The sequence below is a fragment of the Leguminivora glycinivorella genome, chromosome 7 (assembly GCF_023078275.1).
Source record: "Leguminivora glycinivorella isolate SPB_JAAS2020 chromosome 7, LegGlyc_1.1, whole genome shotgun sequence".
NCBI classification, from domain to species: Eukaryota; Metazoa; Arthropoda; class Insecta; order Lepidoptera; family Tortricidae; genus Leguminivora; species Leguminivora glycinivorella.
Genome location: NC_062977.1, coordinates 2,675,697 through 2,703,677, shown reverse-complemented (window position 1 = coordinate 2,703,677; position 27,981 = coordinate 2,675,697). Strand labels below are relative to the sequence as shown.

At 41.9% G+C, this 27,981-nt stretch overlaps 1 protein-coding gene across 2 annotated transcripts; it reads left to right on the top strand.

Annotated features, from left to right (window-relative positions):
• Positions 1 to 224: 224 nt before the first annotated feature.
• Positions 225 to 27,981, top strand: LOC125227964 (transmembrane GTPase Marf). Of its 2 annotated transcripts, none has more exons than XM_048132380.1 (15): positions 225 to 342; positions 901 to 1,208; positions 2,308 to 2,434; positions 8,585 to 8,747; positions 9,333 to 9,563; positions 10,181 to 10,288; positions 12,148 to 12,298; positions 12,779 to 12,942; positions 13,779 to 13,931; positions 15,035 to 15,242; positions 21,304 to 21,536; positions 23,079 to 23,240; positions 23,629 to 23,825; positions 24,716 to 24,931; positions 26,749 to 27,981. In XM_048132380.1, exons 2-14 carry the CDS (start codon positions 1,007 to 1,009, stop codon positions 24,915 to 24,917), a joined length of 2,301 nt encoding a protein of 766 aa, XP_047988337.1. In that variant the 5' UTR covers positions 225 to 342; positions 901 to 1,006; the 3' UTR covers positions 24,918 to 24,931; positions 26,749 to 27,981. The 2 variants fall into 2 exon arrangements, with proteins under 2 accessions (XP_047988337.1, XP_047988338.1); XM_048132381.1 differs by lacking the exon at positions 225 to 342 and adding an exon at positions 383 to 587.

Genomic DNA, 27,981 nt, shown 5'->3' with positions numbered 1-27,981 from the left:
AAAGAGATAAAATTGGTATTCGTAATTTATAACATTATTACCAATTTAATTTTATAACCAATAATTTGAACGTCCCCGTTAAGCAGGAATTGTTAATTGATAAATTAAATAATGCAAAAACTAAACAAACCGGTCAAATGTTTTGATTGGTAGTTACGCCATTAAGAGTTAAGGACCAATCAAGTTTGACCTACATCGATATATGAAAACGTACCAACATGAAAATTAGTAAAAAATTAAAAATAGGGAAAAATCTTACATGAAAATTTTCTAGGTAATCCCTGCTGAAAAATAATTTCAGTTTCCGACTAAATATATTCAAAATGTTGCTCTAACGTACAGGTAAGAGTATACCACTTGGATTCAGTGCATTACTTCACAATTTTCAGTGCTACAGATGATAAGTAGATAAATTTTGTACTCAATTTTGACTTATATTTAGCGGCTGTCAGTTGTTTTACGTCTTGTGTATTTTCTGAAATAAAATATATCCTGTCTATAAATATCATTCAATTTGTACACAATCATTTATGCCGTTTGGACTGCAGCGATGCGCATTGATTGCGATGATGCAACGAGATGATAAGGTGCAGTTTATTTCTAGTTACTAATGCTTTCGTACTGCATAATTTGCGTTGCATACACTTTATTCGAACCGTATCTTCATGTTGTGCCTGTGCTGTGTTGCCCCACCAAACAAACCTGAGACATAACCTCAAATAAGTGATCCTGGTGCCAGTGCTTATCCTGGCTGCACCCGCCCTTTGGGCGTGCACTCCCTGCTCACAGCTACTAGTCTTGTTACTACTGTTCAAGCTTCTTATAGAACCAATCACTATGCTGCACTGTTTAATTTAATATTCGGTTGCACATTATTATGCCTGTTATTTTCTGTTGCAGTAACCTGCATGTTGTGTTCGAACTGTAGAGGTGATACAGTGACTATATTGTTGCGTTGTCCACCGTAAGGTACAGCTAACGAGAACCGTACATCTTCCCTTTCCGTATGGCTGCATATGTTAATCGAACCATATCCATGATGGCTGGTGACGGGCCGCACAATGTTGGGCTGAACAACGGCAATGTGCGTGTCAACATGTCAAACGTGGACTCTCCGCTGCAGATTTTTGTGAGGGCCAAGAAGAAGATCAATGATATATTTGTGGAAATTGATGACTATGTTAAAGATGCCGTCACATTTATGCATGGTAAGTTTCTATTTTAATAATTTAGTAGTTTCAATCATAGTTAAACCTTGTGACCCCTCATAGCCCTGAAACATATAGGCCCCTTTCTGACAAACACAAATGAATTTCATGGAGAATTAACTGGAAAAACAACCATTATGAATGTGAAGGTCACAAAATATTAATATCTCCAATGACTTTGAATTTAAAACCTTAAAATAATACATAAATACTACATTGATCTGTTCAACATGTTAATCTAGTTATCAGTCTTGGCATGATAACTGGATAGTGACAGATCAGTATTTAGTTCTAAAAGTCAACGGCCTAGATTATCATTACTCTCTTATATGGGTGACCTTCGTGACAATTACGGTTTCAATGTGTGTCACTTTAATGGGCCGTTGTTCAATTGTTCCCTCTCATGTACACTATGTCTGGCAAATAAATGAGTTCTACAATACTAGCATATTAATATAATTATAATGTAGTTTGTTTTGATTTAATATAATGTAGTTTTAGAAATTGAATGCAGTATGGTAACTTTTACAAAAATTTGAATAAAAACTTCTCATTTTTGGAAATTGATATTACTGTTGTTTCTATACTTCTGCTCATTTTTTATCTTTTGCATAATTGCAAATACTTTTTTGAATTCTAATTTCTTGAATTCTAAACCTTAGTAGACTTTTAGTGAATTGTATTTTTATTATTTATTTTTGATACACTAGCAGCTCTTCAAGCTGATGCATGTATATTATCACTGCACTTGTGTTTATATTGCACTTTTTATATTGCACGCAAAGTTCTAATATAATTTTAAATACCATAAACCTACCTACCTACCATAAAAATTCCTTAAATACTACATTTACAAGAAATATTTAAAATAGGTAAATAGCTGGGTCCACAACTCCACACAGCAAGGCTATGTTGCGAGGAAATTTCCTCACGCGGTAAGCATGCTATATAGACGTGCTTTGGCTGAGACACAGGACAGGATGGACAGGATCTACATAGCATGTTTGCCTCTTGAGGAAATTGCCTTGCGAGGTGCCTTACTCTAGGTGGACCTGGCTAATAAATCTTGAACTTTCATTTCCAATAATAAAAATTTCAGCCGTATCAGGCGACACCAGTATCGCAACCCCACAAGACGTCACCAATGTGGAGGCCTATGTCAGCAAAGTGCAGGCCATTCGAGAGGTGCTCAAGAGGGATCACATGAAAGTGGCGTTTTTTGGCAGGTCAGTTGAAAGAAATATAATGAATCAGCCATGTTTCTCACAAAAAACGTTGGTTAGTCAGCTCAGTGGTGGGCAAATTTTTTATCCAGGGCCGATAGTTGAAGGAATTTTAGAGCAAGGCCAGATTTACACCAAAAATACATTTTTTCTACAGTGCTGGCCATATTACACACTATTTTAAAAGACAAGTGGAGGGCCTGATAAAATGCTTACTTTGCCCACCACTGAGTTACCAGTTAGCTACTTGTTTACCAGTTTGTATTAAAAATGCTACTGTTAATGAACCCATAATAAATTAGTACTCAAGACTTACAAAATATCTCAATTTTCAATACTTTGAATTCCGAAAATAATTGTGATTTTCGTTAATTTCTTATAAGTAAATTGAAGTTTTAAGTGGGACCGCGAATTATTACAATGTAAAAGTTGTTGAATAACCTGTTTATTTACATTGGATGGAATGGACAACAATAAACATCCTATACAATCTATATTATCTGTAAATTCATATAAACAGATTGGTCATCATTGAAGTGGTACAGGTGGAGATAGATATTTGGTGATTAAAAGTGAGCACGCTCACGGCTATTTACCGTGAAGCGAATCCTTTTTTTATACTCCTCTTACTAATATAGGTTGATTTATAACTTGTTAACCAATCATTAAATTTTATAGCCTTGTAAGTTGTAAAACTTTTTTGGCATATGTTATTCACATCATCATAGCTAACTGGTAATTTGCACGCATTGTTTTTTTTTTACAAAAACTAGTCTTAATAATCTGTGTACAAGTTTACGCGTTAAATTTACGTTAAAGTAAATGAGTTGTATGGCTGTATGTGGTGGTGTATTGGGCAGATCTCTTAAAAGGCTTCACATTATCGATTAGGTACCTAATATAATCAACACTAAAGTCTTCAATCTCTTGTTGGATAATACGGTTACGTTGGTCACTAATATTGTGCATTACGTAACATATTTAAATACGTAACTACTTAACACACACAGCCCGTCAAACCATTTTAATCGTAAATAGATTTTAGCGTTATTTTTAGTAGTATTAGGTAAAATCTTAATTAAGATAGATTAAGTTAAGTTTTAGCCAATTTGATGCATTATACCACAGAATTAGATTTAGATAGAAGAAACGAGTTCATTTATTAGGGTTCCGTACCTCAAAGAGGAAAAACGGAACCCTTATAGGATCACTCGTGTGTCTGTCTGTCCCTCTGTTACAGCCGATTTCTCCAAAACTACTGGACCGATTTACTTGAAATTTGGTACACATATGTAAACCTGTGGCCCAAAGACGGACATGTAATTTAATTAAATGAAATTTAATCATAGGGGTCACTTTTGGGGGGTAAACTTGAAAATTAAAAATCAAAGTTATTAAAACTATATTGTGTTACATATCAAATGAAAGAGCATTTTATGAGCATTTGAAATATATTTTTTTTTAATTTTTAATTTTGGTGCTTTAGAAGTAATTTAAGAAAATAGACAAAAAATGACCATTCCCCCTTATCTCCGAAACTACTTAGCGTAAAATTTTCAAAAAAATACACGAGATAGCCCTCTACCTGTAGATTACAGGAAAACCTATTAGAAATCTACAGTCAAGCGTAAGTCGGACTTACGAGAAAAAACTCAAATTAAGATTTTCACTCACTGACGCTGCAAGCAGTTACTAAACGTCTTAAAATTTTGTAAGCGTGATGGACAGGTAGAAAGAAATTCATTTCTGGCTTTTTCTTTCTAGAAATTGTTCAATTTTTTTTTTCATTTGCCAAAATGACTTAAGTTCCTACTAAAAAGGAGGCGCTTAAGACCGTTTGTAAGTGGACTGAGCAAAATTTTGTTCAAATCGGTCCAAAAAAAGGTCTCTGTTGACGAAAACATAGAATTTGTGGCAACGACAGCCCAAATCTGAAGTCCATTTTGCTCTATCTCTTATCGTTTCCGAGATATATACGTAAAGTCTTGAAAGTGCGAAAAGTTAACTTTGCCATCACAGTCGTTCAGGCGCTCATGAGTTCTTTGTATGGAAAAGTCGAAAACCGACTCGCACTTGACCAATGTTCATAGAACGTGTTGTGGTTTTTTACGCGGGTCCGCGACTGACGACGTTCGAATGTTTTGTTTGGAAATGTTTGAGGGTGGTTTCTTTGAAACGTCGCCGGTGGCGGGTGGTTCGACGGGCGAAGGTCACACGCCGCACGCGACGGTCTGTATTCGTTTTGTACAATAGCAACGGACAGCGGGTGGCGTCTTGATATGGAAAATGACTGACTTCACTAAAGATAATGATGAACTCATTGAAGTAATACTAGAGAGGACACTGCGAGCAAAACGTTTGCGCTACAAACATAAGTCCATTGGACTTATGTTTCTGCCTGCACACAAATAAAATGTAAAAATGCCTTCCTGCGCAACAAGATGCTGTTTAAGCCATACGAGAAAATCGAATAAAACTGACGTGTCACATTTCATCGGTTACACGCTATGTTAATCGATCTTTATTTAAGTAATTATTTCAATGAAGGGACGCGCTCCTCAAACGCGAAGCTATCGCTGTCATTTTGTTGAACGAAATCATAGATTAATCGCATCATAATCGCACAGACTTGACATGTAGGTAATGAAGTATAGTAATTGTGATTATATTCTGTTTGTAATATATAAAAGAGAAATGTTAAATTTATCTCACGTTATACTTATGAATACTACACAGTTCTAACACGAGTTGTAATCGATATTTTCATACAATAATAACCTATGATTTTCTTCAAGGGCAATTAAAGTAGGTATATGAAAAAAATCAATAATGTATTTTTGTTTCACTTAGTAGAACTTAAACATAGCACAATGTATGATAGTGCTTAAATTAAACTACTTACCCCCTTATTCATAAACGTTCACTAAAGTTATCAAGCCGATAAAGTTCGTTTGTCCCTTTCTATCACACCAATACGCCGAAAAGGGACAAACGAACTTTATCGGCTTGATAACTTTAGTGTGCGTTTATGAATAAGGGGACGTATTTTACAAAAAGTATAAAAAAAGGTCTACACTAAGAGTGTCGCGTCTAGGTGGTCATTGGTCAAGTCTTACTCTATGACACGGTACCTCCCCACGCATGCGCCGCGCGCTGCCGGCCGGAGCACAGACTTTGTTTGGGGTGTAATTTCTAGTATGTTAGTACATAGTAATTCAATGGATGAATTGTACTTCTGTGAACTGTTTTCGATATACTTAATCGAATATATGATGTAAATTTTTCTTTACTACAATGAAAGTGTTTGAGTACCAAGTTAAAAATTTCACTTTCTTTTTGCCGGTTTCATACAAAAATATCGTTTGACTGTCTCTTTTTTTGGGTAATATCAATATTTATATGGTAACGGATTAAGTCGCGTATAATCTTCTTCCTCTAAGAATTACAATGTAAGTATTTTTGCATTCATTTTGATCAGAGCACAACACAACAGTTCAAAAATCAGTCTACCAGAGCTTCTGAGTTCCGTCGCCGACGACGGGTGACCAAGGGTCAGAAAACCCACGCACCCGCGACCGACAGCGTGTGGCACAGCGGCACATACGGCTCACATCCAAACATTCCAAACACCGCCGGGCGCGTGTGACGGGCCAGAGAAACCAGGGCCTTAGGGCTAGGTGATTATCGCCGCGCCGCAGAGGACGCGCTGAGGGGGGGGCGGTGCCTACAGCAGTTGTAGTTGTATGCATACCTAGCTCACGCACACAGACGCGTCCGCTGGCGCCGCCAGGGACGGCTCACTCCGCTATCCTATCGCCGCGCTACAAGTATATCCTGGCGGCCGCGAGCTGTGGCCGCGAGTTCGCGGCCTACTCAGGGGTGGCGCACATTCTCACGGAATGCACGTTCGCACTTTCTATTGTTACTTTACGTCGCGAGGTTGGAATGGCTAATAATACTTAATTAAATAGACATATTGAATAAAATAAATACCAAAAGATATTCTTATACAGATCTACTACTGATTAAGTCCCACGGAAAAGTTCAATAAGGCTTGTGATGTTGGAACCTTGAACAAAAATATATAAATACAGCGTATATACCTAGAAAGTACTCAAGACTTGAATATAATAATATAACATTTAATGTGAGTATTAATTCGTTTGGATCCATTGGTAACCCTATCACCGGACGCCGCGCACGTGCGGCTCGTTTCTTTGTAAGAATGTTGTAGGTATTTAAAAAGGCGGCATTTCGGAAACATCAAAGCAGTGGGCCTTCTTTACTTGTGCTATTATATATTCTGTGGCGCCGCGCCGGTGTCCACGTGCGCTCTCTGCAGTGTGCGCTGCCGCTGCCACGAAACGTTTACCTACTCCGTGTAATACTGATAAAAGAAAGTATTGACATGAATTCACACGTTTCGGAAATGACTGTAGGTATTTTAAATATTTTAGCACAATATGTTTTTTGCCTCTTATTGCCTATTATACAATATAGGTATACATACCTACTATGGCAACTCTATCACAGCGCAGAATATGCAGAAGCCACATGGTGGTCTGCGACAGAAACTCAATAGACATTTTCAGAGTTTTTAAAATAAGTACCTATGTAGGTACGTGAAGTAACATGGTAAATTAAAAAAATATCATTAGATACTTATTGCGAAGGTGTAAACAATTTTCTTCGTTTTGCCACATATCAATAATTACCTATCTATATTAAATTCATTAATCCGTATACAACTATACATTACATTTTTACAGTACGGTAATACTCACCCCGTTATTCATAAACGTACACTAAGTTATCAAGCCGATAAAGTTCGGTTGTCCCTTTCCGACGTATTGGTGTGATAGAAAGGGATAAACGAACTTTATCGGCTGGATAACTTTAGTGTACGTTTATGAATAAAGGTGTTAAAATTTATAGCTACGAAATTTTACATAAAACACCTACTTTAAAATAAAATAAAAAATGTTGAATTTGGTTAACATTATAAAAGACCTCACGCAAGCTGTGCTAATTAGTTCGCGAATTCGTCGAGAGGTGGCGCTAAACACAATTATGCTCATTAGAGAACCTATACTTCTAGCCTAGCCCAGTCTTTAGACTTATGTGAGTAACGTAAAAGTACCTAATAGTTTTGTAGGTACGGAACCCTCGGTGGGCGAGTCCGACTCGCACTTGGCCGGTTTTTTTGTATGGCGGCCGAGCGTGTCAGATTTTGTACTGAAGTTGTTACTTGCCTGTGATTTTAGATATGTCTCAGGCCCTTGAGTGTTGATAAGTTTTATGTTGTTGCAACTAAATATCATGTAACGAGGCATTTTTAATGTTTTTGTTGACTTCAACTTACAAAAATTGACGCCCGAAAGCTGCAAGCTGCGATTAAAGACGGACAACTCAGTGGATTTCACTGAGTTCATTTGACACGCTAAGTAGATACGTTTGCTTGATCTATGGTTTATATGACATCTGTGCATTATACTTTGTGTATTATATGCAATATCTGTTCTCAAGACACACCCTCTATGTAAAAATCATATAAGAAGCCGATTAAAAGCTAATTATCGTAATTATGGCGAGTTATGCGCTGAATACATTGTTCGTGGTGCACTCCGCTCAGCGAGCCGTGAAATGGCCCCTTTTATACTCGTAGCGGCCACTGGCCTCAGTGGTTTACGATTTGTTTTGATTGCCACTCAATTAAAACTTTATGGGGACGTTCTGTCAAACTTTAGTGATATTTGGCCGCAACAGTTGACGGCTACAGCACAATGTCAACTATTATTCGTTTTGACAAGGTTCCCGACATTCACGGCCACATTTGATGGGCCAGAGCAGATTTCTGTCGTACATATTTTGCTTATAAATATATTTTATCAAATTTTGGATCAGACTACACCTTTTTGTGTACATATTAGTGTTTTATCAATCAACGAAATAACCTGCACTCTGCAGAATTTTTCCGCATTTTTATCCTATTTTGGAAACTCGATTACAGTTGAGGAGTAAACCTATATATAAAATAAATAAATATTTTCAAATATCATAAAACCGACGTAGATTAGCTTAGCTCTTCTCTAAAATATTTATGTTTAAAATATAATCACAAATCTTACATATTATCTATGTCTCTGTCAACAGAACGAGCAACGGTAAAAGCTCAGTGATAAACGCCATGCTTCACGATAAGATATTACCGAGCGGCATCGGGCACACTACGAACTGCTTCTTACAAGTTGAGGGCTCAGATACTGACGAGGCGTTCCTACGGACTGAGGGCTCGGATGAGAAACAACCTGTACAGGTATAAAGCTGGATCTGATGCCAGTTTTTTTGTGCATTGCGTGTTGTAATCTTAAAAAGAATATGTTTCATTTTACACGGTGCGAAAACTCGTGTGAGTTTCCTTAGTGGTAAGGCCCGAGTGCACGCTCATATTTACTCAGGTCTCAACTCTACCAGTGTTAATCTATTTAAAAATAGACTAGACAAACTATCTAAGAAGTGAAAACGTGCAAAGTGAACTATGATTTAGGCGTACCAGCATCAGTTGCCTATCTAAAACGAAATAATAATAATTTCGTGCGCTGTCTAAATAAGCCTGAATGATTTGATATTTTTCACTTGCTAAACTAAAAGGTAATTTGAAGATCTGTCATGTAACTGCTTATTGCGACCCAACCTACCAATCAATATTTTTTTTTAACTGGGCTTACTCTAAGCCACAGATTAAATCTTCTGTTTCTACACCACAGACTAATCCCCTTATTCATTAACGTGCTTTTCGACGTATAAAAGACGTTAGAAAAGGACAAACGAACTTTATCGGCTTGATAACTTTAGAGTACTTCATGAATAAGGGGGTAAATGTTCTGTTTTTTGTTTTCAGTCCGTGAGCCAACTAGCCCACGCTCTCTGCGACTCCCGCCTGCAAGAGCGCGCCCTTGTGCACGTGTACTGGCCGCGCGAGCTCTGCGCGCTGCTGCGCGACGACGTCGTGCTAGTCGACAGCCCCGGCGTCGACGTCACGCCCAACTTGGACGAGTGGATCGACCAGTACTGCCTCGACGCTGATGTGTTTGTGCTAGTGGCTAACGCAGAGTCCACGCTTATGGTTACTGTGAGTATACGTTAGTGATGTCATTCTAGTACCTGTCCTGGCCTGGAGGAGATGTCAGGCCCAAGCTGGATGAGTGGATCGACCAGTACTGCCTCGACGCTGACGTGTTCGTGCTAGTAGCTAATGCAGACCTCACGCTCATGGTTACTGTGAGTATACGTTAGTCTCCCCTGTGATGATGTCATCCTAGTACCCGTCCTGGCCTGGAGGAGACGTCACGCCCACCCTGTACTGGACGAGTGGATCGACCAGTACTGTCTTGACACTGATGTGTTTGTGCTAGTGGCTAACGCAAGAGTCTACGCTCATGGTTACAGTGAGTACTATTATTAAGGACTTATTAAGGATTATTAAGGACCAATTGCATGTCGGCTGTTTCTCACTTTATGCGGGAAATCCAATGCAGGCAAAGGCAGACATCAGCAAGAAACAGCGATCTATGTTGCAGAACCATAAACGCACAATCTCCGAATGTTGCCATAATTTAGTAACTTACGTTATTAATCATCCGTTATTTGTTTTTGGTTCTGTTATTGAACATTATCACAATCCTTATTTTATCTCATTCTTTGCAAAGGAAATAATGTCTGAATCTAATTCGAGCTCCTCTGTTACAGGAAAAGAACTTTTTCCACAAAGTATCGACAAAGATATCGCAGCCGAACATTTTCATACTCAACAACCGGTGGGATGCCTCCGCTTCCGAACCTGAATATCTGGATCAGGTAATGGCTACTTGCCTCCTAGTCAAATCAGCTTCTTTTTAAGAACTGTCAAAACGAATTTGAACGACTTGCTAAATGGAATTTACATGAAATCGAATCGAGTGACGTCACGGTCAACTCAGTTACTTTATATACTTCTACCTGACTTATTAAATAGAAATTGGATTTAAAAATAACTTTTGTCCATGTTTTGTCATGTTTGTTGTTATTTGATGCTTTATTTCGTGCACGATATAATAGTTATTTGTTATACAAGGGGGCAAAGTTGTATTTTAACGCCGAGTGTGGAATTGAAAAACGAGCAAGCGAAAGGATTCTATAGTTGAACCACGAGCGAAGCGAGTGGTTCGAGAATAGAATCCTGAACTTGCGAGTTTTTTAGCACACGAGAAGTAAAATACATTTGCACCCGAGTGTAACACATAACTTTTCCCCTGACTAATATAGAGAGGAAACTACAACGCAAAAAATGCGTTCATCACTGCTTCCAGTAGTTTCACAGGTGGTAAATCATCTTTATTACTAGATTCACCTACTTTTATCAATTTTAAAGCAGTTAATTTGACTTTATTCAAGGTCGAATTACTTTACCCACTAGTGGATAAAATGCGTTTTTACCCGCTGGTATTGAAGGACAAAACACGTGTTTCCGAGCTAGTGAGGGGAAAAATATTTTATTTTAACTACGGTCAAGTTCCCTATTGATGTTACTTATTAAAATATCCATACTTCCATACTAATATTATAAATGGGAAAGTGTGTGTGTCTGTTTCTTTGTCCGTCTTTCACGGCAAAACGGAGCGACGAATTGACGTGATTTTTTAGGTGGAGATAGTTGAAGGGATGGAGAGTGACATAGGCTACTTTTTGTCTCTTTCTAACGCGAGCGAAGCCGCGGGCAAAAGCTAGTCACTTAACACTTTCATTGCTAAGAACTCCACCGTGGAGTTCTCTTAAACTATGTCCACATGCGACACGACTCCCGAGAGGAGTTCGTACTATATAATTATAGATTACTAAACGCCATGCTATCCGACTCCTCTAGCGAGTTCTTACGAAACTTACGATATTTCAGGGCTGTCACTTTACCTCGTTTTTTAGGATTAGAAAAATCGTGCTTTTTTTAAGAAAAACAATTTAAAAGCTTGCATATTTTCCTCATTTTCTTCTACATAACGTTGACAATGGAATATTAAATCTTATTCTCTTAAATGTTTTTTTTAAATATTTTTTAAAGATTACTGAAATTAATGAATCGACCGATATTTTCTTAATCTTAAAAATACGAGCATATAGTCTCTGTGTGGGGTTTATTTATTTTACACATACAGGCATCGCTGTTTCCTTCTCTATCTAACACATTGGATAGAAAGAGACGCAAACAGTGACATCGTAAATTGTAACTTTATGAAACGGATGGATGTTTATACGTATTATATACATAGCCGCCTGGTACCCATAACACAAGCCTTATTTTCCTTACCGTGGGATTTTATTTTTTATGTTCACTTTGCAAACTAAATGCATGCATGGCGAATTTTGTCCTTTGTGACAGCCCTGGAGGAGTCGCTAGCATACGGCATAGAAATAAATGAACTCCACAGCGGAGTACTCAGCGTGCGGCGTTGTTTATTCATTGAGTTCGTTGAGTGTGTGCGATTGGACTCCACGGGGGAGTCTTATATATATGTTTGTATTTACGCCAGCATTCAGCGAAGGACTTTGATTTTGGCCTAGCAATGAAAGTGTTAATAAAGGTACATATTGTAAGAAATGAAATTTTACCTAAGTCTATTGTGTCCTTAGAGGTAATTTATCTGCTGTCGCGATGTTTTTTACGTTTGTTATGTTTGTTAAAGGTCCGGACCCAGCACGCCAATCGTTGCGTAGATTTCCTCTCTCGCGAACTACGGGTATGCTCGCCGAAGGAAGCGGAAGAACGCATCTTCTTCATCTCCGCCAAGGAGGCGCTGCTGACGCGAATGCGTGAGCGAGAGAAGCCTGTCACGTGTGAGTAGGACAGACATAATTTTTGTTTTTATATTAATAATTTTCCCCTTTATTCATAAACGTTCACTAAAGTTATCAAGCCGATATAAATTGTTTGTCCCTTTCTATCACACCAATACGTCAGAAAGGGACAAACGATTTTCATCGGCTTGATAACTTCAGTAAACGTTTATGAATTAAAGGGAGTTTGTCTATTAATAAAAAAAGATGTTTCCGCTTGTTAAACATTGATAATTATTGTTTTAATTTTTTTTTGTCCTTCCTTTTCTTTGTTCTTCCTTTTGTTTAATTCCAAAAGATCCATGTTTAGAATTTATTAGCATAACTGAGCAACAGGATCTCGTTCAATGTGGATGTTCCATTTTAGGCTATTTCTTTGATTCACGAAATTTGAATGACGTTTACTTAGAATAATATAAGGTAAGGTAAGGTTTACAATATAAGGTAATCTTACAGTAATAAGTTACAAATTATTTTCAGCACCGACTTTGGTAGAAGGTCACCAAGTGCGCTACTTCGAGTTCGTGGACTTCGAGCGTAAATTCGAAGAATGCATCAGCCAGTCCGCCGTCCGCACCAAGTTCGCGCAACACTCGCGCCGCGGCAAGAATATTGCTTCCGATGTCATGGCCAAGCTCGACCAGGTACTGTGCTCCTTCTTTTCGTGTCCTTTTTTATATACGGTAGATGCCGAGTAGGCATATTAATGAAAAAAAAATGAAATGAAATGAAAAATATTTATTGCTTTAAACCATACATTACATTTCATATATAATGATAGTAACACGAAACATACTTATGTATTAGGTTTGTAACACAATTAGGTAAGGGGTTGAGCCTCTGCCTCCCGAACTAGGTCAAGCCTGTGACTCGGGAGTCAGTGATTCTTCCTACTAAGGTGTGAGCTCTTAAATTGGTAACGGTGGTAACAGCAATAGGAAAATATAACACTTTAAATATAGCACTTTGGAAAAAATAACAATTAATCTTAGAGAAAGAAAAAAAAAAAAAAAAAAAAAAAAAAAAAGAGCAATAGGAAATCTTAAACAGTAGTAAGTAGGTATATAAAACAGAAGGTAAAGAGAAGGATCAAGACAATACAGAAAGGAAAAGAGAAGGAAGCCTACTAAATTAAATGGCATGTGTCATTATGAGTTAGGCCATAACATATGTACGAACAATAACAATAACGGAAATAAATCGTATGACGGAGATCGGATCTAGTGAGTAAATTACCATATAAATTGTTCTACGGCTACTACGGACCTTATTTACGGATCGGACGTAGTGTGTAACCGATTTAACTGTTGAAAGAAGATAAGGAATTACCACTTCAATCTAAAACACGAAAGGGCCTGGCATGGCCAAATATAACTTCAAAATATGGGTTTCACAAAATCCAATGAGATCTAATTTGTTTGTCTACTCTTGCAACGACTATAATTTCTGAAAAAACGAAAACTTACTATATTTTTTTCAGGTATACAACAATGCCACAGAACAAAAATCCGCAAAAGTGGAAAAGCAGCGCATCCTTCACGAACAACTGAGTTCTATTGAAGAGCAACTGACTACCGTCACCCGACAGATGAAGGACAAAATCAACCGCATGGTCGAGAGTGTGGAACACAAGGTAGGAGGACTGTTTAGGCACTGGTCCCATCGCGAGCTAATAAGCTATGAGCTATCGGCTACAAAAACGAACAAAAGATAAGCACTCCCGTGCAAATAAAAGAGACACGGCGATTTTGATAGCTCACCGCTGGGCGAGTAACTACCGTCCAGAAAATGTCTTACCTCTACTGTTAACATTTCTAAAATGATTCTAAAGCTCTACTGATTTGTAAAAAAGTAAAGTTTGTCTATTATAACCTAATCACAAAATTTAAATTTTGAAAAAAACCCCGACACAGTGGACCGATTTTTAACCCCCGACGCAAAAACGAAGGGGTGTTATAAGTTTGACTTGTCTGTCTGTCTGTCTGTCTGTCTGTCCGTCTGTCTGTCTGTCTGCCTGTCTGTCTGTCTGTCTGTCTGTCTGTCTGTCTGTCTGTGTGTGTGTCTGTCTGTGGCATCGTAGCTCCCGAACGGATGAACCGATTTTGATTCAGTTTTTTTTGTCTGAAAGCTGAGTTAGTCGGGAGTGTTCTTAGCCATGTTTCATGAAAATCGGTCCACTATGTCACGGTCGGGGGCTGTTTCAAAATTTTAATTTTGTGGTTATCATGAAACATGTCTTAGCCATGTTCGCACACTACCAACTAATTCAGCTTTCAAACAAAAAAAATCTAAATCGGTTCATCCGTTCGGGAGTTACGGTGCCACAGACAGACACACACAGATAGACAGGTTAAACTTATAACACCTCGTCGTTTTTGCGTTGGGTGTTAAAAATAATAATTTCCGCAAAGAAAATAGATTTCCGCTTGTAAATTGTAATATTTATTAGCATTGAGAAATGGACCACTGGGGACCATTTCTCAAAACTGAAAGTTACAAGTTACAAGCGGAAGTCTCTTTCCAACTTGTCATTAGACAGTGACTACCACATGTAAATTGTAACTTGTAGTTTCGGGAAATGGGTCCCCGGTCCTAAACTATGATGAGTCAATATATTATAATTTTGATAAAAGTCTATCAAAGACAGAATCCGAATCAGAGTCCAAATGAATTAACCTTGTAGAACTAAATTCAAGCTGTTCTTCATATTTTTGACACAAGTATTTTTACCAACAGGTGTCATTGACCCTCAGTCAAGAGATCCGTCGCCTGGCAGCGCTAGTGGACGAGTACGACACCTCTTTCCGCGCCGACCGCGCCGCGCTTGAACAGTACAAGCGCGCTCTACATCGCCACGTCGAAGCCGGGCTCGGCTCGAGGCTCAAGAAGAGGCTCAGCCACGATATAGGACACGAGATGGATGAGGCGCAGAAGGAGATGGCTGGTGAGTGAGACATCACTCTTATAGAGTCACATAAATAAATAATTTATAAATATTATAGGTCACATGACTGAGTTAAATGTTTGGGTACTCAGACAACGATATAATATAATATAAAAATTTTACCTTCCAATAAAATTTGTATTATTTTGCCTGGTATATCCGAGGTCTTTATAGAGAGTACGTCGTAGACGTCGCATCGGACCGATAGATGGCGCCATCGTTCGTTGTAAGTCGCTCCGGCGTCTCACCGCCGCGATGTTGGTAGTCCCGTTTTTCCCCACCTGCAACACAAGGCCCCCGCGCCCCGACTCGCCACCAGCCACCCTCATTGTTGAGGAGAAGTGCCGACGGTATATTAAGCCTACCAGGAAGGCATCACTCAGACCTCGGATATACCAGGCAAAATAATACAAATTTTATTGGAAGGTAAAATTTTTATATTATTTGTGCCGTTTGTATATCCGAGGTCTTTATAGAGACCTGTTTATTATCTCCTGGTGGCGAGTCAGCTGGCGCGCAAGCCTTTGGTAGCCCTATTGGTATAGCATAGAAGAATAAGTGAATCAGTTGAACCGATTTGACAGATGTATCAGTCGAAATAGCCTTCGATCCGCGAATATCTCGGTGCCAGAAACGCATAAAGAGATTTTCGTGATGACGTTTAGCTTTAGTCAGCGAATAGTTAGAGAAATGACATTATTATACATCGCAGATCAAAACCAAAAAAAAAGATGTAGGCGAGGCTGACTTGAACAAGATACAAAAACCTTAGATACACTATTATTATTAACAGACACGTTATTTTATCAGGTTATAAACCCAATTTCAGACACAAAGTGTGGAAATTAACTGTAAAAGTAGTGTAACTATCTGTACTGTAGCAGGGTAACGTAATTGATACTGCTTTTGTCAACCCTTCGTAAAAATTATCTAAATCAATATTAGCTTTGATATGACTATTTAAAGTCCAACGTCTTACGTCCATATCAAACACAGAAAAAGGTCATCACTCACGCGCCCAAGGGCTATTTGTTACAATACTGGTATTTTCGATCAGACTATTTCGCGTCAAGCGAGCGCGGTTGCAAGCGAGACTCCTGAACTCTGAACTTTTTAGTGAGGGCATTTGAGGATACCGATCGCTCGGTAAAACTAGCCTAGAAGATGAAAAGTACGAGCGCTGTCGATTGCTACTACACTGAACGGAGGTATCAGTCGATTTCTTTAAGTCAGTCATTGACTCTTAGGGTAATCCATTACCTAATCCAAAACCCGATGCGACGGATTTCTACTTCGTGCAATGAAGGTCGACAGAGTAGACTGAGAGGTGGAGACGTCCGTGTCGCATCGCTGGTGGTTGCTGAACACGTCGTGGTAGCAGGTCAAGGGGTGAATTTAACACCGCCACACATGCGCGCTTTAAGAGCGTAGGCGGAGCGCAATAATGGCGGTGCACCGCACTAACGCTGGCGTTGCGCCCAGTGGGCGCTAGCGGGAACGAACGAGCGCTGATAGCGAGCGCAACGCGCGCGGGACGCGAGCGGAATGCACGCGCATTCAGCGCGCTGATAGCGTAGCGTTAGCGAAGCGGAATGCGCTTTATGTGTGGCGGAGGCTTAATACGTACCGTTGTACGGCGTAATGCAGGGCTCTCGCAGACGAAGAGGTACGATGACGGGCGAAGCAGGAGAAGGCGAGGTCACCGAAGGTCACTTACTTGGCTCCCAGGGGGTGCATACTGACCTCGTACGACAGTCTGTTGGAGTCAGCAGTTACTGTCGTAGTTACTCGTAACAGAAGAGATGTAGTCCTGCCATCGTACAGCATAACATAACATACAACTGAACTGTGCATAGCATATAGTGCTATGCGAACCTTAATCTGACTGCATGTCACTTCAGTCGCCAGCGCCACCGCCTGTTGAAGATTATTCTCCATCGGAAGAGCTTTACTTCGTACAATGTTCCGATTATTGAAGGTCTTATCGGGCTGCAGATGCAAGCAAAACAGGGGCGATTGGCCTACAGCTATCGGCAGCTGTACGAGGTAATGCTGGAAACTACAGCGGTGCAACCTTCCTCTGTAGACCACGAAAGTTGTGAAATTTATGAAATCAGGTTCTACGATCGAATCAAGCACTATATTAATTGAGTATAGTCGAGCCAGATGATAACTACTGAAGTACTCCTGAGTTCCTGGCCCCTTTCGCTTTGAGCTGGAATCTGAAGTTCACTAAGGCGAAGCAGGTTTATTTTTCCCAATTTGTTTATTAGAGGCTCGGCGAATAAGTTAATCTCTCGAATGGACAGGGGGCGCCACAAGCCTCCGGGAAATCATCGTGTACTTGGAACCCCCGCGGCCAGATTGCCGATCGGTTTTGGTGTCCGCCCGGTAAACAGACGCACGCTCAGGATGCAGGACGCTGGCTCGAATTCAGATCTGGACATTCTGAAAGGGATTTTTTTTTTTTTTTTTAATTCCGCAAACCTTTACGATGTCTTTGACCTACACAATGAGCGATGTACAGGAATCACAGGGTCTTCTCGCGAGGCGCCTCTCCGATTAGATAGCTCGCGAACATCGTCAGGACACCCTCGCAGCAGTGCGGCTCCTCGTCCGGTTATTGACGTCTTACCTCGTTCAACTATGGGTGTCCAAACCACGTTAGGACGTAGCATCTTTAGAATTTATCTGTTCCCACTTCGGCGACGGAGGAGTCCTTGGTCAAAATAGAGTGTAAATACAGTCGTACTTCACGGGAACTGGAAAGAGAAGAGTGGATACCATAGTGTACGGGATGTCAGCTGATAGCGGCGCCCGGCGTCACATTGGAGGGTAGTATCAGCCTGGTCAGCAACAGAGTCTGCAACGATACCGTAGCAGACGGAGCCTGGATAGTCGTGGTCGTGGCACCATTGTAGGGGAAGACAGTGTTCGCGGTGAGCGTGACATCTTAGGCGCGACGGGCGTTATCAGCGTGGCGGCTAGCAGCACCAAGGGCCCACATCACAATCTTACCAGCTTGTCACTGCAGCAGACGCTGTTATGTTCGGCGGTGAGATTGAGACGGCCGTCGTCAGCTCGAAAGGCGTCTCGATGCCCTGTCGCGTCACGCAGTATCGTGCTCGGTGGCCTTCTCGAGGTGGCCGACGTCAGCGCGGGAGGCACCGGCGCCAGCGTGGCAGTCAGCTACATCGGTGAACAGCATCAACAGAGTTCGCGGCGTCGTCACGGCAAACGCGGCAGGAAAATTAGCGACGCCTTCGCGGTAGCCGCAGTATTGCGCTCGGTGGCGCGATGAAGGTCGCCGCGTCTACAATCTTACCTCGTGCGATCGAGGCGACATCAAGGCGCCAGCATGAGCGTGTCGGCCGACGACACCGGTGGAAAACTTCAAGTAGCTTGCGGCGTTGTCACGGCAGACGCAGCAGAAGGATTGCGACGCCTGTGCAGCGGTTAACAGTATTACGCTCCGCATCACCACTGAGGCGCCAGCATAAGCGTGGCGGCCAGCAATACTGGTGGACAGCTTCGGCAGGGTCGCGTCTCGCGTCGTTGTCACGGCATATGAACGCTCTACATCACCATCGAGGCGCCAGCATAAGCGTGGCGGTCAGCGATACTGGTGGACAGCTACAGCAGGTCAGCAGGATCGCGGCGTTGTCACGGCAGACGAACGCTCTGCATCACCATCGAGGCGCCAGCATAAGCGTGGCGGCCAGCGATATTGGTGGACAGCTTCAGCAGGCTCGCGGCGTTGTCAAGGCAGACGCACGCTCTGCATCACCATCGAGGCGCCAGCATAAGCGTGGCGGCCAGCGATACTGGTGGACAGCTTCAGCAGGATCGCGGTGTTGTCACGGCAGACGAACGCTCTGCATCGTCACCATCGAGGCGCCAGCATAAGCGTGGCGGCCAGCGATACTGGTGGACAGCTTCAGCAGGATCGCGGCGTTGTCACGGCAGACGAACGCTCTGCATCGTCACCATCGAGGCGCCAGCATAAGCGTGGCGGCCAGCGATACTGGTGGACAGCTTCAGCAGGATCGCGGCGTGGTCACGGCAGACGAACGCTCTGCATCACCATCGAGGCGCCAGCATAAGCGTGGCGGCCAGCGATACTGGTGGACAGCTTCAGCAGGATCGCGGCGTTGTCACGGCAGACGAACGCTCTGCATCACCATCGAGGCGCCAGCATAAGCGTGGCGGCCAGCGATACTGGTGGACAGCTTCAGCAGGATCGCGGCGTTGTCACGGCAGACGATGGACAGCTTCAGCAGGCTCGCGGCGTTGTGGCGGGGGCAGAAGGTGGCCGCGCTGGTAGCCTGCGTATTGACGACTGATCACTAACGGCACGGCGCTCGCGTCGGGGCAGCAGCAGACATACTTACAGCGTCGCACGCGACGCCTATGCGGCGGCCACAACGTTGTTCGGCGGCACCGCAGAGATGGCCATCGTTAACGAGGAGGCAACTTCTACGCAACCTCAGCGGCGCCGACGCGGCGGACAACACTGCCGCGGTCAGCGGCGCTATCGCAGCGCTACAGTAAGTTTCGGCGCCGACACGTGGCTTGGGGCCTCCGCACCGAATCGGAAATTCTTTCTAAAATAATATGAATCTGCTCACCCATTCGTCGGAGAAATTCAAACCTCCTTGGAGCGCGGTATTCCTCCACCGCGCCCGCCGCCGCCGCCGCCGCCGCCGCAGCCCGCAGGTCGCGCAGCCCGCGGTCGCGAAGCACGTGGTCCCCGGAGCACGTGGTCCCCGGCGGAGCAACTTACCTACGTTACCGCTTATATTCTCGCGCGAAACTTTTAATACGCGGATAACACTTCCTACTTTAGTCTCGGAAATGCGAATAGTTTAAAAAGAAAACTGATTAACGGTAACGATTTTTGCAGCATGGAACTTTCTTACAAAAAAGTGGGTAGAATCATAAAGCACCGCTCGTTCATTTCTATAGTGAGAACCCCGAAAGACGAATAATGATCGCTAGCGAGGCATAATATATCTCATTATTCAAGACGAACGAGCGCAAATTAAAAGGGAAGAAAGAATTGACGGATGAAATTGAAAAATTTCATAATTCCGAAACGTTATAAGCCACTTTTTAAATAAAAACACGAATAACTCTGGTTTGACCAGAAATAACAAGGAAGTAGAAACTAAAACATTAATTTCGAGACACCATGCTGTAAAAATGTTCGAACGGAATACGCGACAACCGGTCACTTCGGCGTTCGACGAAACAATGTGGGTGGCTGGTGGCGAGTCGGGGCGCGGGGGGCCTTGTGTTGCAGGTGGGGAAAAACGGGACTACCAACATCGCGGCGGTGAGACGCCGGAGCGACTTACAACGAACGATGGCGCCATCTATCGGTCCGATGCGACGTCTACGACGTACTCTCTATAAAGACCTCGGATATACAAACGGCACAAATAATATAAATATTATAGGACTTCTTACGCAGATTGACTGAGTCCCACAGTAAGCTCAAGAAAGTGTTGTGGGTACTCAGACAACGATATATCCATACTTATATTATAAATGGGAAAGTGTTTGTTTGTTTGTCCGTCTTTCACGGCAAAACGGAGCGACGAATTGACGTGATTTTTTAAGTGGAGATATTTGAAGGGATGGAGACTGTCATAGGCTACTTTTTGTCTTTTTCTAACGCGAGCGAAGCTGCGGGCATAAGCTAGTATAATATACAAATACTTATATACATTGAAAACAAAACATCCATGACAGGAACAAATATCTGCCCTCATCACACAAATAAATGCCCTTACCGGGATTCGAACCCGGGACCGCGGCTTAGCAGGCAGGGTCGTCTGATAGAAGATAGATCAATAACAGAAAGCCCTAACACCGCGCCCGAGCCAGTCTAAGGTGATGGCTCAAGAAAAAGCTCTGTCACGATGTACGAGACGATGGATGAGGCGCAAAATTCTGGCAAATGAGACAGATTAGCTTCTTGTTGGTCACATTTTTATGCCTCAATTTTTTAATTTTCGGGATTTGTTAGAAACTTTGTAAACATAGATTTCATTTCCAGAGCGCATGTACAACATCCTCCCCATGCACAAGCGGGCCGCGGCCGCCACCGTGATGCAGCCGCACCAGCAGCCCTTCGAGGTGCTCTACCGCCTCAACTGCGACAACCTCTGCGCAGACTTCACCGAGGACCTCAGCTTCAGATTCTCGTACGGCCTCACTGCGATCATACAGCGGTTCCAAGGCAGAGGACACACGAAAACAGCGCTCAAGAACGCCCCACAGTACACACCGGTGAGTGACTCTTCTAATGCAGCCTCTATAGCGGCTCTTCAAAATGCTCTACCCCTCAACTGCAACAAACTTGGAGCAGACTTCACTAAAGACCTCAGCTTCAGATTCTCTTATAGCCTCACTGCGATCATACAGTAGTTCCAAGGTAGAGGACACACGAAAACAGCGCTCAAGAACGCCCCACAGTACACACCGGTGAGTGACTCTCCTAATGCAGCCTCTATAGCGGCCCTTCAAAATGCTCTACCCCCTCTTGGAGCATACTTCACCGAAGACCCCAGCTTCGGATTCTCCTACGGTTTCTCTGCGATCATACAGCGTTTAAAAGGACACACGAAAATAGCACTCAAGAACACACTCGTCATGAAGCTGTTTCAAACTTTTTCGTAGCTTTTATGTCCAAATGTTCCAACATTGAACAATGTCGACATTGTTACTGACAAAACGAGCCTAATCTAATAAATAAAAACCGGCCAAGAGCGTGTCGGGCCACGCTCAGTGTAGGGTTTCGTAGTTTTCCGTATTTTTCTCGAAAACTACGTATCAAGTTCAAAACAATTTTCCTAGAAAGTGTTTATAAAGTTCTACTTTTGTGATTTATTTCATATTTTTTTAACATATGGTTCAAAAGTTAGAGGGGGGGGGAACACTTTTTTTTTCAGCGATTGTTTCCGAAAATATTAATATTATCAAAAAACGATTTTAGTAAACCCTTATTCATTTTTAAACACCTATCCAACAATATATCACACGTTGGGGTTGGAATGAAAAAAAAAAAATCAGTCCCACTTTACATGTAGGGGTTTACCCTAACAAAGCATTTTTTCCACTTTTTATTTTACCACTTTGTCGGCGTGATTGATATACATATTGGTACCAAATTTCAGCTTTCTAGTGCTAACGGTCACTGAGATTATCCGCGGACGGACGGACGGACGGACGGACAGACATGGCGAAACTATAAGGGTTCCTACCTAGTTGACTATGGAACCCTAAAAAGTACCATACAATCACTGATGTCAATTCAGCATAAACTTCCAATTTGTCTTCTACCAATATCACTGCGCTAGAAATTGGTGATTTATTAGCAGGGTCCACACTGGCCGCACGCCTCGTGAAGCGCGAGAACTATTTTGAACAGCTGACTGAGGCACTGCTCCCACCGCGAGCAAGTAAACTATGAGCTATCGGCTATAAAAACGAACAAAAGATAATCACTCCCGCGTAAATAAAAGAGACACGGCGATGTTTATAGTTACTCGCCCAGCGGTGAGCTATCAATATCGCCGTGTCTCCTTTATTTGCACGGGAGTGATTATCTTTTGTTCGTTTTTATAGCCGATAGCTCATAGCTTACTAGCTCGCAGTGGGACCAGTGCATGAGGGCCGCCTGAGAAAACGTATGCGCATGAGAACTGACGTTTTCCTCGTGAGGCGCGCGGCGCGTGTGGACCCGGCTATTCACAATGAAAAACTGGCCATTTTATTTGGGTACTTGGGTACTTTTATTAATGTTAAATTGTTTCAATCATTCTATTTCAGATCCCAGCGACGATCACACCCGCACCCACCTCCATGGAGTTAACGCGACCCAGCGGCGCGATCGGGCCCTTCAGTGCTGAAGAGTGGAGCCTCGTGTCCAAGTTCGCGCTCGGCGCGCTCACCTCGCAGGGCACCATGGGCGGCCTGCTGCTGTCCGGCCTGGTAACATATCCACACATTCAACTACTATACCAAACACTTCACACTCCTCTGTATATAGTACGAATCATCTCGGATGTGAATATTGCGTTCTGTACCGTCCGAACAGCGGTCCGTGAATATTCACATTTTTTTATTAGCCTGCTTTAGTGTCCCACTGCTGGGCAAATGCCTCCCCTTTTTTCCTCTATTCAACCCTATCGTTTGCACGTTCTTAACACCATCTATGTTAGTCCGTGGGTCCCACTCGGTATCCATTTTGAGCCACCTTTCAGGGTGCATGCGGCAGACGTGTCTAGCCCAGTCCCACTTAAGCTTCTGGTTCAGGTTCTGGAGCGCAGTTCCGTGTTTTTGATAGAAAAATATTAATTAAAATTCTCCGCTTTTTCAGTTGCTGAAGACAGTCGGCTGGCGCATAGTCGCAGTGACCGGGGCCGTGTACGGAGCCCTGTATCTGTACGAGCGGCTCACGTGGACGGCCAAGGCGCAGGAGAGGCTGTTCAAGAAGCAGTACGTCGCGCACGCCAGCAACAAGCTGCGGCTCATCGTCGACCTCACCTCCGCCAACTGCAGCCATCAAGTGCAACAGTGAGTACTGTACTGTTTATTAATAGGGACTTACAAGCGACACACTGACGACACAGGAGAGACACGCCAGTAACAAGCTATAATTCATCATAGAACTCACCTCCGCCAACTGCAGCCACCAAGTGCAACAGTGAGTATTGTACTTTTGTAATGTATATTAAAAGGGATATACGAGCGACACAGAAGATACAACCTGCGGTTCATCTCTTCACTCAACTTCGCTAACTGCACCAATCACCAAGCGCAGCAGTGAAGAGCGTACAGTACACTAACAGCGACATACGAACTACATACGGGCGACACAGGAGAGACATGTCAACAACAAGCTGCGACTCATTACTCGGGACATACTAGCAACACACAGACGACACAAGAGGGACACGCTAAAAAAATGCGACTCATCGTCGACCTCACGTTTGCCAACTGATTACTATCTTACTATAAACCAACTATAAACTAAGGTTTGGCGTCTCGTTTGGTAGATGTGACGGTGACAAAAGGGCTGGCCAGTATTTTGCTCAGAGAATAAGCACAGCCATTCAGCGAGGCAATGCGGCCAGCCTTCTGGGCACGCTGCTTGGTGGCGACTTGCAGGGTGTTTTTGAGTTGTGTGTTTTTTTTTAAGTATGTACTTTTAGGTTTAGTTTATTGACGATGCATGTTGTGGATTTTCCATTGTTTTACTTTTTGATGAAGCTTGTAGCTGATAACTGGATTTTGTATTCAGCTGACGAAGCCTGCGTTGCGGATTTGAGAATATGGTTTTTAATATCAATAATTTTACTATAAACCACCCTTGTTTTTGAGTTTACGCTCTTCACACAATGTTTCAAGAAGAATGTTTCCTATTCAATTTTTTTAAACATGAAATCTTTTACATTCCTTTTCAGGGAGCTATCAACGATGTTCGCTCGCCTGTGCCGCCTAATCGACGAGGCGACCACGGAGATGGACGAGGAGCTCGGAGAAGTCCGCGAGGCCATCAAGATGCTCGAGGATGCGTCCACCTCCGCCAAGAAACTACGGAACAAGGCCAACTACCTGGGACATGAGCTCGAGCTGTTCGACGACGCGTTCCTCGCACACAACTGAATAAAACCGCTGTGGTAAGTTTTAATACAGCTCAGTTATATAGAACATAGCTCGATTAACCTTCTGAAACGGAAACGTCTCACCCGAACCAATTCACTCGGCAAGATGGCGGCACTTAGCTGTTCAAAATAGTGCTTTTATTCCATTATCAACAGGCGTTCAAAAAGCAATTGCTATAATAGGCTACTTGCCTCCTAGTCAAATCAGCTTCTTTTTAAGAACTGTCAAAACGAATTTCAAACTTGCTAATATGAAATTAATATGAAATCGAATTGAGTGACGTCACGGTCAACACAGTTACTAAAGCCTGACAAGTTTTTATTTGACCCTCGCCGCGTTGCGGATTTTCAGCTGAACTAATTTCTTTTACTGGCAAGGATTACTATTTGACACCCGTTGTCGAAAGTCATCGAATGTCAGTGATGTAAACATGAAGCAAATATTTTATCTAACGGTTTCATCGCAATTTTGTCCAAAATAATATGATTAAAACTGAAAATAATTATACTAAACGTGATAAATTACTTACAACAAAAAAGAATGAAGGATTCAACAGCATTTCGATACCAATGTTCTGAAATTGGTTATTGACAAGTCCGGGACTGTCAGTTTATAGTGCGGTTCTCCTGCATTAATTTGTTGGTTTCGCGTTTAGCCTAATATATTTTTTGTTCTAATTTAAGGTGTCTGTAGCTCTGCCGTGAAAAATATGTATAGAAATAAGGAGGCCGTTCCATAACTGCCACCAGTACAGAACAAGGTCCCACGAAAAAACAAAATAAACATCGATGACTTCGATTAAGGCACAAGATTCATGGATTTTAGGCTGTGCGGAAAGAAGTAGCGAGTCTTAAAACCTTGCTTTTTAAATTTTGATTCTCTAAAACCATGTTTTAATTTTCTACAAATATTAACAGGTAACCAGTACACGCTGTCCCCAATACGTATGACGTCGGCACATTATTGCCATATGAAAGCGGTTTGTAGCGACACTCTTTCAGGGTCAAATAAAATCTTGTCAGGTTATACATATATTTCTACCTGATTTATTAAATAGAAATTGGATTTAAAAATGGTTCAAAAGTTTTAAGCCTGTGTCGAGAGATGGCAGTCTATGCACTGAGATTACACGTTTTACTTTGACAGTAATTCTCTATAATACTCGATCCTCTTTGTATAGAACATAGCTCGATTAACCCTTTGACCGTCACATATGGCTGCGGCCTTATCGAATACGTTTCCCATAACATTACTGGGTTCACACAGACCGAGCAGCCTTGCGCGGAAACGTCTCACCCGAACCAATTCACTCGGCAAGATGGCGGCACTTAGCTGTTCAAAATAGTGATTTTATTCCTTCATCAACAGGCGTTCAAAAAGTAATTGCTATAATTCTTGACTCTTTTGCAAAGACATATGTAACTCCGTATAGACAGATAAAGTCTAAGAAAAAAATCTTACCTCAGAACCATAAGGAAAAAGGTACAGTCAACCAATTTGGAACACTAGGCTACTGTAGAAGTATGTCATAGTGACGTATAATCAGATTGTAAGAGATGGCTGATGTTAATGGTTGTAAAGTGGCCTAGGGTTCCAATTGGTTGACTATAGGGTGGCCTAAATGGTATTACACCTTTGGGGGACGCTCGGCTAGATGGCGCTAATATTAATATTTGACATTTTAACACATCAAGCTACGAATATGGGCCAAATGGTCAAAACTGAGGTTCAAAAGTTTTTAGCCTGTGTCGAGAGATGGCAGTCTATGCACTGTGATTACACAATTTACTTTGACAGTAAGACTATAAAACTATATAATTTTTGCCCGCAGGTAAGGAATGCGCAGTTCACAAAGGCCGCCCGTTGACTGGCACCGAAGGTAAACGTTATGTTCAGTGTATAGTCTAGCGATACCTCTATGTACATTACGACTTGTTGTTGTTTTCACACGTTATTTATTAACTTGTTTTAGCGATCGAATTACGCGAAGGCTAACTTCTAAGAAACTGTTGAATGTTTGACATTTTACTCGCTTGAATGAATTTATGTTAGGTTATGGTTCCTTTGTGATTTTAGTTTATTGTTTGCCTTGAACACCGCGGTGCTACCTGTATATACGAATAGAAGCTCTCGAACGTTTAGTTTCCCTAAAAAATTGTTATTGTAATTTTAGGAAATTCTAACAAGACAATCTTATGAAGTACGTTTACGCTGCTTGTGTTATCTGTCTGTATGTTACGTATTTATTAGTGTATAGTTATTGCTTTAATACCTACGTTCTGTACGCGCGACGTAATTCGTGCTAGAGATTATACGAATTAGTTACCTGAAGGAACCGTAGGCCGGTACTTTGGCAATGCGTTCGCCCGAAGTATTGATTACCTGTGATACAACTTTATATGGCTTTTTAGCGTATTGCGTCTCCACTACACGATACATGGCAGTGTACGAGTTTTTGATAACTGGTACTGTACCATATTTGTTTTACTCACAATGAAATTGATAATCAAGTAATGTTATAGATGACTCACGCTTAGAATCACACGGCCCGCCTAATGGTAGGCGATCACCGAAACCTAAGCTCGCATTAACTCCCGAGTTATATAAAACGCGTTGCCGACAAACCTTTTACTAAAATATGGCGGCCAAAAACTGGCAAATATTATTGAAATCTCCAGTGTAGCGTGAGTTTTTCTTATCTTATTATACACTGACTTTAAGTATTGTTTAGTAAAAAATGCAATCTTACCAACAAAAACGACAATATCCATGTCACAATTGTACCAATTAAGTACATATTTATATTTGCCAATGACATTTTAACTTAATTTTCGTGCACAAATTCTTTTCACGGCACCTATTTTCGTGTGATTAGTACGATTGTGTCCTGGTTTATAGACAAAGACGCTGGGTCCAAACGGATCTAGTTATTTTAGGGTCCCGTACCTCAAAAGGAAAAAACGGAACCCTTATCGTAAGTAGGTTTTCCCCTCACTAGCTCGGAAACACGCGTTTTGTCCTTTAATACCAGCATTTTATCCATTAGTGGATAAAGTAATTTGAA